The sequence below is a fragment of the Rhopilema esculentum genome, chromosome 21 (genome assembly GCF_057945365.1).
Source record: "Rhopilema esculentum isolate cy_ngs chromosome 21, ASM5794536v1, whole genome shotgun sequence".
NCBI classification, from domain to species: domain Eukaryota; kingdom Metazoa; phylum Cnidaria; class Scyphozoa; order Rhizostomeae; family Rhizostomatidae; genus Rhopilema; species Rhopilema esculentum.
In genome coordinates, this window is record NC_142835.1 from 340,660 (window position 1) to 353,221 (window position 12,562).

At 35.6% G+C, this 12,562-nt stretch overlaps 1 protein-coding gene across 1 annotated transcript; it reads left to right on the forward strand.

Moving 5' to 3' along the window:
• The first annotated feature begins 831 nt into the window (after positions 1-831).
• LOC135684383 (transmembrane protein 164) lies at positions 832-8,537 on the forward strand. Its single transcript, XM_065199927.2, has 6 exons — positions 832-1,243; positions 4,727-4,776; positions 5,090-5,156; positions 6,854-6,935; positions 7,343-7,443; positions 8,166-8,537. Exons 1-6 carry the CDS (start codon positions 866-868, stop codon positions 8,355-8,357), a joined length of 870 nt encoding a protein of 289 aa, XP_065055999.2. The 5' UTR covers positions 832-865; the 3' UTR covers positions 8,358-8,537.
• The last annotated feature ends 4,025 nt before the right edge of the window (positions 8,538-12,562 follow it).

The window sequence follows — 12,562 nt, forward strand, 5'->3', positions numbered from 1 at the left end:
GTCAACGACCGCTCAGATTGCTCCAACGATGCCATTTTAACCTTCCCAGCTTTAATTGAAATTCATGAATTGGTTGCTCACATTGCGGTATCGATAACAGCAATCAGCTAACAGAAACAAATTTACTGTATACGCTTATTATATATTTACTGCTTTGATCCAATCCTACTCGTTATCTTTGCCATTGGTGTATCAAAATCTCGACACAAGTCTGCTTGCACTTAAACAAATATTTACACAAAATCTTTGCCATTTTTCCCTTAAAAAAACTCTAAATCGAAGCAAAAGATTCTCTGACTTGTGTGGATTTCATAGAGATGACAGACATTGAGAGTTTTTATTGGTTAGCGTTCGCCAATTGGTCAACAGGATGAACCAATCATCGCCATTCTTTCTTTCACATCAACTATGTGGATTCACAATAGAGTTCTGAATTGTGACGTCATCGAAAAGTCATTTTTAGAAATTTTGAATTTTAACTACTTAAAAAAAGATCACCATAAAATACTTTCAAATATGAAAAATTGGCAAAATATGTCTAAAATCGGTTGAGATATGGCCAATGAAAGCTTTTAAGTTTACTAACGAATCACTGTTATGAACAGAGACCAAAATACAGAGGTTTGATGGGGAAAAGCCAATACACACACAATCTCTACACAAGTGGACATATATCAGCCAATCCGTAACACAATTGACGGATTTTGCACATTTAGAGGCATTTCATGATGGTCTTTCAGGTTATCGGATCCAATTTAAAAAATACTAGATTTTGTGACGTCATCACTTTAGAACTCTCTTTCGTGATCAATTTCTGCAATTCAATGCAATTCAACAACTGACTGGAAGAAGTTCAAACTTCAAAATGGCGTCCGACGTGCAGCTGGAGAGCCTTCAATATGTTTTTTCCTTGATCCATGCTGGCGTGGATCCAGATATACCTGGAAATGGGGGAATCAAATGTTACAATTATCTTACAATTAATCAAAGGCTTGCTGACACTTTTTCTTATTTGATGTTTCTTTTTCTGTGCGTTGTTCCTCTGGCACTTCGAAAAGTCAGAGCCGCCCAAGGTAACGTCAACAAATTAAACGAAAGCCAGGAGCACCATGAATCACAACAGGGCAAGAAAATCCTTCTTGTGGCGCTGTGTATAACATTTGGAATTGAGCTTGGGTACAAATTATCAACCAAACAGCTAATTTACCTTCTGAATCCTTGTCACATCGTCACAGTGTTACAGGTAAGCTCTGAATCTGAAGCCATATACCTACCGTGACATAACGCGAATAATCAGACACGCCAGTGTTAAGGAGGCAGCGGGTTTGGGTTTGTCCAAGGGACCAGTATTGAAAGAACAATAGTTAGAAAAAGTATAGCAGAACCAAATTGATAAATGCTGACACTGCTACAAAATGTGCTTATCAAACTGAAATAAAATTGAAGTAAGGCCAGTATGGATTCCATGACAGCTGCACTCCCGCAATTTTTTTGTAAAATTACAGGTGGACTCTTACATGCACACCCAAGTGATGGGCATGACTAATTTTTACTAAATTCTCCGGCCATGGTTGGGCAAAAAAGCCACTAGGGTCACGTCGTCCTGATTGAGTATGTACCTGGAAATATGACATTTACATCGCTTCAATTATTACAAAAACATTGGGAGAATGGGGCTAAGCTTAAACCAAAATAGCCAAAATCATGTGTTTACGCCATTTATCAAAGTTGAGAAAACATTTTGCATTCAATTACTCAATCGATGAATGAATAATTGGATAAGAAAATGACTCACCTAAAACAAAGAAGTATGTGCTTGCCATTCTGTGTAGGATGTTTTCAGTACCCACTTTTTCATATTTTTTAAAGGGGCACATATTTTAGCTGCTAACCTAGCAATTTTAGGCACATACCATGCATGAGGAATAAGGATCTGTGCATAAATCGCTCAATTTTCAATTTGTTTGCTACAGAGAGGAGTGAAATAAAGCTGACTGACTTGGCCCAAGTTCGCCCTTATTGGGTACATTAGAACATCTGTCTCGGTTTGGTAGTTGTTTCGCATTCATGCTCAAAACGAAACCTGTATATATCAAATTGTCAAATATCTTTAAAAAAATACTCTAGAACGAATTTGATACATTTGAATACAATTTTCGGCTAAAATATTGCACTTTGTCAAAGCCGTAAATCTTGGTTCCACCCAATTCATGGGACAAGAACACTTTTAGAATGTCTGTGGTCACCTGCCCAGTTTTTTAAAACTTTAGTACTCTGAAATTTGTTTGAAATGATCACTGTCCGGCTAAAGATTTGACTACGATCCTTTTTAATTATAAGCTTAAATTGATTAAACAATATTTTTTTCTTTTCTTCGTTGATATGGAAGCTGTTGAAGTCATATAGCACCTTAATGTCAGGACTTATGAAGACGTAGAGCTAATGTCACCTCTCTCAACTCTTTCACCATCTTTATATGCTGTAGCCTTATATGCTGTTGTCCTTGTATTTGCCAAAGACAGTCACAATCTTCGTGTGCTTGTTTGGAATGGTGACAGTATTTGGGCCCCCCTTTGTCTCTTGGTAGATCCAGGACAAACCAAACATTTGGCTGCAGCAAGTTTAAAGCTGTCTGTACCTGTTCAATTTATCCGCATGTGATAGTTCTTCGGAGCTAACATTGGTCACTTGTGCCAATAAGCCCTAACAGTCTTTCTGATGGCACCATCTCCATTAATGAGAGCCATTGACACAGGTGCAAGTGGATACCATAGCGTTCTCTCGAGATCAACACCTGCATCATGCTTGGTCGAGTGCACCATTTAAAGGCCAATAATGTCTCCCTTAAAATTGTTTTTTTTCTTTAATCTTCAGCTTATTTTCACAGACGAATCCTTGAAGGTTGCTTCCAGTTTTTTTAAATAGAAGGCAAGTTTTTTCAAGGGCACTGTCGGGCTTTAATGGAGCTACAACTGGAAAAAGTTTTAGTTCAAAGTCATTTTTGAAGAAGGATGGCTGACATATTGCAAATATATACCACCTAATGCTATAATTAATATTTAAAAATGCCAGAGGTCTTTGTAGCCAGATCCATTTTTGATACAAATAACAGAAATTTGCAACAAGAAACAAAGTGATGTAGAAAAATTATCTTCAGCATTTACCTGGCAAAAAGTTTCCTTGGAGTCACCATAAAACACCCCCTCCCTCTCCCATATGATCTGATATGATTTCGTTCCACATTCACAGCGGAATGGTCTGACTGCGCAAAAACGATACGGAGCGTATCGGATTCAAGCTTCATCGTGTGAACAGAAGGCCTATCCGATTTTAAAAGCGATCCGATACGAAATAAATCCGGTATCGTGTGAACAGGGCCTTAATTTGTGACAACTATGTTCATTATCATGTTACCAGACAAGGTTTAAAGACCCCATACCACCAACAAGGGTCTTATCACATTAGAAGACTCAGCCTGCTTTACCTGGCTGGCTTGGTTTGCCAAGATCTCACTTTGATTGACAAACTCTCATAAAACGCAACTTGCTATCACATGAGAACCGGGCTGGCCCGGATAACCGAGATCTTGCTTCTGGCAAGTGGGATCCCGGTTAAACGGGCTGAACTTTTGCCACATGATAGCTCCAGCCTGGCAAAGCTGGCTGGAAATAATAGAATTGTGCTCATTCCCAACAGCATATTGATCTACCATTGTTCTGTGCGACCAGGATTAAACCAAATAGTTCTTTTCTTCCTCTCCATTTTTCGTTGGTTCAACATTCTTTTTCGTTTCAAAAGGTTCTTCTTTTTGAAAGAAAAATAATAGCAATAGACTGTGAATGTCATGGCATATTGCTTGTAGAGATGATAAACTCATCTCTACAAGCAAAACTTAAATTCATTTTTTTATAAGAAACTGGCTTTAAGAAACAAGTACTACAGGACAGTCAGAAAAAGTTTTGTAAAATCCAAGAACATGATTGCCCTGATGTTCTAGAAATTAACACACAAGGGATAAAAATATACTTCCCACGTCTAAATACAGCGTCAGAACGGAAGCGAATCTCTTGACGTGAAAAAAGGCCACGAACATTTCATAACATCATTCATGACATCATAATTAAGAAACTCTTAAGAAACAGTATTGGAATTTCCAGAACATTAAGAAACTGGAGTACTCAACATCGACCTTTGTTTCTTATAAAAAAAATGAATGTAGAGATGAAAATGCAAGAGCCGCAGATATGTTCTCTTTGTTGGTAGCCATTTTTGAAATCTGGGCGGGCAACGTAAAGAACAAAAAAGCGTTGGCATCAATAGTACTGGTATTACCATTTTTCCATGGGATTAAACTTGACGAAAAAGTTTGCTTCGAGGTGCGCAATGCACCTATAAATTAATAGATTAGCAACGCACCTACTAAAAACTTTACGGGGAGGCCTGTGAATGAACTATTAAGTCAATTAGATGTGATTGCATTTGAAAGATTTCCCAACTTTAAATTTATGATTATTGTCAATGGCCCATGTTGCCTGAACTTCTATTGCAAATAAGCCTTTCTCTTTAAACGTTGTAAAGATTTGTATGAGGAGTCTCCTATTTTATTGCCATAACCATCAACTCAGATTGCAATGCTAGTTCATATTATACATCAACCTCTTATTTTTGTACATGAGCAAAAAGCACCTTTTCATTACCATTTCTATTCTGTATTTGTTTCTTCTAGATCTATTTTCTTGTGGCAAAAGAAAGTGCCACAGTGCACATTCTGTTTAGGTAACACATTAAATTTAGTTCATATGTTCGCCATCTTTATGCACTATTCTTTGTAAATGTAATTAAACCTGCCATTGCTTCTCAACAATAAGATGTCAATGGCTAATTTTGCTTTGCATTCAAAATTTTCAAAGCCAAATCTTGATTTTCCATTTTGTGCTTCCTTATTTACCATTTATTCTTTCGGTTTCCTTTGATTTGTTAGTATTCATTATATATTTCATCAAGTATATATTTCTAAATATTTACGTCACCTTGGTCTTTATGGTTTTGACTGCTATCCGGTTTGCTGATCTTTTTTTTCTGCTTTCAGGCTTCATATACATATTTTGTTTGGTGCCTTTCTGGCAATGATCTTGCCTGTTGTCAACACTAGAACAGTAAGTATCATTTCTTTATGTAGGAACAAAATTTGGAGTATTATTTCTTCAAACATTCTCATACCAAACCTTGGAGGCGACTTTCAATAATATTTTTGATTGGGCTAAAATTTCCTGATCTCTTGAAATGTATTAATAGCTTACCAAGATATTATAGTTCAGTTAGCTGATAAGTTATAAAAAACCTCATCGAGGTAAAAAATTCAGGAAAAATCAAATCTCTTAAGAATTAAGTTAGGGAAAGGTTTAGTGACTTACCAACATTTGTCAATTTTCTCCAGTCATATTGCCATTTTAGTTGTTGTTCCTGACTTACACTCTTTTTTATAAGAACCAGTAAATTTAAGCTCAGGCTGACAGTTCTTAATTTTTTTCGAAAATCTGAGGCTGGATTGTTCTGAATTTGTTCTTAAATTGACAGGGTGTAAGGCGATTGCTATCTTTTTTGCTCTAAGGGGTGTTCAGGCCTCATTTGCCAACAAAGACAACCTTAATTCGCTGTCAAGTTTGAATATTAACCGAATAATTACCCAAGCATGGGTAAAAGTTTATGAGATAAAACGTTGTTCAAAATTGCATTTTGCAGAAGCTCAGCCTCAGCTTGTTCTTAATTTGTTCTTAGCTTTTGACCAATTTTGAGGCTCGTGTTCTTATAAAAAAGAGTGTAAATTCCAAGCATGCAATACAATTGAAATTGAACTATTCATGTTAACAACAGAATTTTCTTTATACCTAGCCTACCACCATAGAAAATGCAGTTTTTGAAAGGGGTAGATAATCAAGGAAATGTAATATTAGTCATTCTGAAATAATTTAGTCGCTTTTTCCAGTTTGTTACTCCTTGGTAAGGTAAAGAATTTGTCCTTCTAATATGCTACTTCTTGTTAGATTACTCAATATTGCTGTTGCCAAGAAACTGCAAGAGAATAGGAACTCTTTCCTAAAAGTTTGAAAGAGTTCCCCAATCTTTTAAAAATTGAAAAGACGAAACAAATGGTAAATACAACAGCTATTCTGCTTCAGCTTCCAAGAAAAGCTTGTAATTGGATTGCTAGTTATATAACAGAGTAAATATTTGCTTACAAAACATTGATTGGCAGGGTAGCAGCCCCGTCAAAAAGATTATATTGAAGTCGCCTCCAAGGCTTGGTATGGGGATCTTTAAGTAAATAATTCTGTTTCATTAAAACAGGCGTGACAAGATTGATTATTTGCAGAACAATGAGCTTGTCCCAAGCACCGCAACAAGATGAAAAAACAGCATCAGAAACGACGACGACGAGAACCCAATGCAATGAAGTAGAGTTTTAATGTATTTTAAAATTCTATCTAACTACATTGGTTTCTCGTTGTGTTGCTTCTTTGTTCCTGACTATTACGCTCGAATTATTATTCATTTCAAGGTTCACAGAATCTGGCGGACAGCTTATTCTGTGTCTCTTCCTTCTTAAACATAAATACTTATTAATATTCTAGATACATTTCCCGGCTATCCCTAGAATGGAATATTTGCAAAAATTAGAGGATTCGTATAATGTAGGTCTGGAAATAGATTTCAATTGAACGAAAATGAGAACATGATAAGAATGGAAAAATAAGCTGAACTGGGAACTTGATAGTTTTAACAATATTTCGATGTATTTCCTTCGTCTTCAGTTGGTATTTCGACCTTACCTAGTATTTCCTGACAATTTCAGCTACCTGGTGAAGTAGCTACATATTGGATTCAACATATCTTGATATTTTTCATTGTGCCACCCTACCTTATATACAAAGGAGGTATGTATGTTTTTCATTTTAAGTTGAAAGGAAAAGTATAATAAAGATTGATGATAAGAACAGTCTTTGTCATTAAACAACAATTTATCTGGCAGTTAACGAAACGGTTTGTAGTTTGACAGGTCACGGTGTTGGTACACAATAGCTGAAGCTTGTTGCATCAAAAACCCCTTTTTTAGTCGTTGAGCCAAACTTCAAGAACATTTTTTGTCAAACCCATGAACTGTTGCAAAATTGCATGTTAGCCGTGTGGTGTGAATTCGGAAACCCTCCGCTGGTAGTTCTTTGAAGTTTCTTAAAAAAATTCCCATACTAAGTTCATACAAGGTTAGATATATTTAACTGCATGCTTCCTTGCAATTGTGTGCCATTGTTACAATATTATGTTATTTTTTGTCTCGTTTCAGGCTGCTTTACCCCAGAGCCTTTGAATGATTATAGCATGGCATTTTTAGCACTGGTCGTGTTTGCAACACATATGTTTGTTATTTTACAGGCTATAGGAATGGTATGTTTCCACAAGCATTTGAACAATGTTTCCGTCAAAGCTTTATTGATTTTCTTCGTAGCACCGTGAAGCCCTTGATATCCTTAAGAACAGTGTCATAATAATTGTTCTTAGGTACATTAGCTTGGAGCAAAAGTTTATCGAAAAAGACATTCCGCAAATCTGCCCAACAGCTTCCTTTTCAACCTGTAGTGAAACCCCTTCTGTTGTATTATTGCAACAACATATTCGATATACACTGAGAAGGATTCAATTGAAGTCTAAAAACTTACAACTATATTGGGCTAGTTAGCTCTCTTCACGATAATCTACTGAATTATCTCGAAATGCATGCCGCATTTTCCTATTGGCTTAATAGGCTATCGATTTGAGCAGACACAAATCGTCATATCAATATAAGCCACAAATTGTTACAGCATGGTCAACAAAAGATTTTTCTCCATTCATGTTCTCAAAGAAAGAAGACTAGAGACGCAACTTCTTTAAATTTGCAAGAAACCCTTTAGAAGAACTTCAACTATATTTAATTGCTTTTTTCTATTCAAAATTGCACAAAAGTTTGTGTTTTATTGAGGCAAGTCGTCAAATAGGTATTGGATTGCTTTAGATAGTTCTTAGAAAGCGGGTCAAGTCTTGTCTAACATTTTCTTATTGCATATTTTATATTGCCATTCCGCTTAAGAAGCACGCGTAGTTGATGGCTTGCATTTTGCCTTTTACAGATGACACTTGTGAATTTGAATAATATGCTGTGTCCAGCTGTCAGTGATCCATTTCATGGACCGTACTACCGTTGGTTCGCCATTGTACACCAGTCTATATTAGCGCTATTCTTTGGAAAAGTGTACACTTTTGTAGTCATGAAATGTCTTAAGAAAATAAAGGGAATCGATGTATCAAAGAAACAGGAATGACTGGTTTTGAATTTATATTAGATGTATTTCAGAGGAATATTGATTCTGTGTAACATATAAATCATTTTTTATTTCTTATACTCTTTTTATATATTTTTGTCAGATTATGTGCGAAAATAGATTACGTAATAAATAGCAAATCACGGAATGATCGATAATTAATATTTGAATATCAGTTTCCATTTGATTGTTTTTTCTTTATATCTAACATACTCCCTGTTTATTCTGTCAAGATGTCGTCGTTTTTAACCCTTGTACCAAGATCTCACAGACAAATATTTTCAATCGCTGCCTTTTTATACCAAAATTTGATTCCAGTTGGTAGAATTCGCGAGCTTTACGGCTGCGCTTGAAAAATTTAAGTCTTGTACATTTGTTTTTTGTAGGCTGCTAAGGGATTTAAATATATTTTCAAATAATCTAACAAGGTGAATGATTCTCCCTTTAAAGTTCTCATTTAATGTAGAATGCAATCTCATTTCTAATCGACGATAACAGGCTTATTACCTTGAAATTTTGAATTAGAAATACAAAGATGATTTGATGCTAATTTTATTTTAAGTTGTTTCTGTGACGTAAGATGTTTTCATTTTGTTTGCTTCATTGAGTTTGAATGGATGTCTGGTAATTAGGAGCTGCTAGAATCAAATAATTCTATTTGATAATCGTGCATTATTAAATAATTCTCGTGCGAAATTTTTTCAATTTTGATTTTTCCATAATACTTCTGTCACCCGTAAAGCTAAGCCCACTTTAAAGAAGAGTGTTTCATTTTATTTTTTGCTGGCTGATACGAAGAAAGAATCATGGTGCCTAGCTTGGTCACCATAGGACTTAACTGACTTACCACGCAGTGATGCGATGCAAATTACTTGCAGGGAGTAGTATAGGATACGGTGGCTTTAAAATTTTCACTGAACCAGCTATAGTTAACCAAGGGGCTGAATATTTTTTGTCAGATAGCTACATATCAGCAAAGATTGTTTAAGGTTTTGTAGACAAATACATAGCCACTCCACAAAATAATACATACTCTTCTGTTCAAAACACGATAAAGGATAAAGTGTATCATGTGTCCAATACAATAGCTTTTGATGTAGAACAAGGTTGACAATTTTTCTCGAACCTCGTTCCTCTTTCTTTTCCCATTTCTTTTCCTCTTTCTTTTCCCCTTTCTTTTCCTCTTTCTTTTCCTCTTTCTTCTAAATCACAAAATCCGATCAGTGACTTCTAATCAATCAACAACTGGGTTTCGATACAAAGGTACTCATAATGTGCATTTTTAAAAGTCACAAGAATACTTTCAATAATATATTTTCAACAGAAACTGCCATATGCCGATTCTATTTATTTCTTCGCTTTCAAAAATACGTCATACCAGGGCCGTCGTTTGCTTTTGTGCGCAAGGGAGATTTCCAGGTCACATTTTCCGATAAACTGAGCGAGACATCATTTATTTGCCGTCAGGTTTTAAAATTATCTGACTTTCGAGACTTCGGTCTGCATTAAGTTTACACGATGCTTGTGCTCGTGATTTTGTGACATATACGGAACGGTTTTTACCGGAACTTTTTCTACAGACAAGGGGTTATACCCTCCTAACCTGTGCTCAGAAAGTCATACCAGTCATTAAATACCTCAGGTTTTGTCCCTGAATGTTGCTTTAGAGTTTTTTTAACTCTAAGTATGCTGAAAGACAGATGCCAACCCACGAATAAGTAAACCAGGATCTATCCTTTACAAACCTTTTCTTCATGGACGAACATTTTTGCAAACGGACAAATTAAAATCATTCCTGACAACCAATCGTTAATTTTTAAACTGTCTGTTCACAAAAAGCTATAAATCAAGATAAAATATGACTATGAATTTTCAGTTCATATTATCTTTATTAACAAGATACAATAAGGACCTTTTTTAAACTTGATGATAACAAACAAACAATGTAGAATTTAAATTAGATTAGCTGTTTACAGCTTCTTAACCTACCTACAAGTTGCTACCAATCAGATAAGTGTGTAGCAACTTGTAGGGAGGTTAAGAAGCTGTAAACAGCTAATTTAATTTAAATAGGTGCGGCCTGCAATCAGAGCCATGCCCTATTTTGATGCAAATAAGGTGCAAACGTAAAATATAATATGCAACAAAAAATAGAGTTTCTTTTTCTGAACAATAGCATAAGCAAAATACTAAATCTACATACGATATATTTTCTACATCATGGCTGCAAAGGTGACAACTCATTGGAATTTGAATTTGCATCAATTCAACAAAGTTATCTTTCCTGAACAGCAACATAAGCAAAATGGACGCAGGTGACAATAGCCTGAGATGAAAAACATTGACCAGTTGTTGAATACCTTGTAAAAAACATTAAGACAAATGCATGTGTATTATGGTGTGTGATATTCATTTTCGTCAAAAGAAAAATAATGTGAGCTGGAAAATAGCCTAACGGCAAGGCACATCAACTTCTTAAACCTCACTGGTTTTCCAAGTGTCGCAGGCAACTTCCCAAAATTTAATTAGTGCATATTGTACCGTTCAATCTTCAATCTTGCATCTTTTATTAACGTACCTTCATTAACATTTATTCGATAAATATTGTAAATATGTTGCTGAGCTACATGAATTGGAATTTTGTGTATATTTCACTAAGCTTGGCCTCTCTACCTATCTCCAGGGCTCTGTCTTACAGGTTACCAACGAAACTACATCAATTTTCCTCTCTCAGTTGTATTTTATGAAACAAATTTCCCCCAAAATGCTTTTTTCCATTTATAAACATTTGCCTAGAGTTCTGTCTGTTTCGCTTTAAAATTGCAACGAGATTTTCTCCGTTCCTCAAGATTGGTGTAATAAGAAAAAAATGGTTCAACGCTTCAAATGTATGGCAAACAGGTAAAAACCCAGAGGGTAACTAGCATTTTTTTCAAAAACTTCAATATCTTATAGTTGAACTTAAGTTTTGGCAAGTGATATCACAATTGATATCGGCAACTGATGATACAAAAGGTCATGCGATTGACAAGTCATTCAAAATATCACAGGCACCGTGGAGCAGAGGGGGACTTGGTGGCTTTAGCCCCCCCCCCTCACTTTTTGCAAAAAATACCAAATATTAAGTATCAAACTACCAGAAAAGCCTCTTTTTATACGATTTCAGCCCCCCCTCCCACTTTTTTTAGACCCCTCACTTTTTTCAACGCTCCGCGGTGCCTGTATCAGCATATTTTAACTTCTTCAACTTGATTAAAAAACAATAAACTAACCGTTAAATTTCAAAACTTTCTGTTTCTTATCTTTTCTTCGTTTTTTTTCCTTTTTTTCGCTTCCATTGTCTTTGTTCGTGGGAAATACACTTGAAGACAAGTCTTGTTTAGCAGAATTCGATGGAAAGTTTTGCTAAACTTTACGTAACTGAAATAGAATATATAATTCATAAGCAGTTTTGATTTAACACAACCTTCGAAAAGTAGACCTTTTTATCTCCACGCAATTATAGGAAAGATTATGTATCTTATTTTCTGCGTTAAGAAAAAATGGTCTTCTGGAGTGTAATGAAAAATAACCAGGAGTTTATAGCTCCCTTCAGTAAGCTTGGTACCAGAGGCAGACTGGCCGATCGGGCTAACAGGCGATCGCCTGGTGACCCCTCCCAGAATTTTTACAATTTTTCTTAAGTTTGCTATTAAATGGCAACTCGTATTGTTTGGTAGGGGCCCTCTTCTCTTGCCATTATGCCGAGTGTTTCTTGAGATAAGCGGATACAGAATGAATAAAAATATCACTTTGAGGAATTTAAGTACTGAATCGTCAGATCCTTCATCGTTTGTGCTTCGATCAAACAAGAATCATGTAACGCATAGAAAGCTGTGACAAAATTTTTGCTCCAGCACATACAAAGGCGAGATACAACTAGAATACTTAGATGCATTACAAGTTTTATACTCAAATAAATGTTGATATAGATTGACATCTAAATATAGTATGGAATGATTACTACTCCTGAAGATTTTTTACTGAGAACATTTAGTTACTGTCTTCTTTAGGCAAGAGAGGACATTTTAACTGTTTCATTTAGAAATTTGATTAAAGTTATGTGTGTCGGAAATGTTGGGCTTGTCGCTAGAAGATGAGACAATTATCTTGGCTTGTTGGTTATTGTGAGCAAATTACCATTAGGGGCGTCATTTGATAGAATT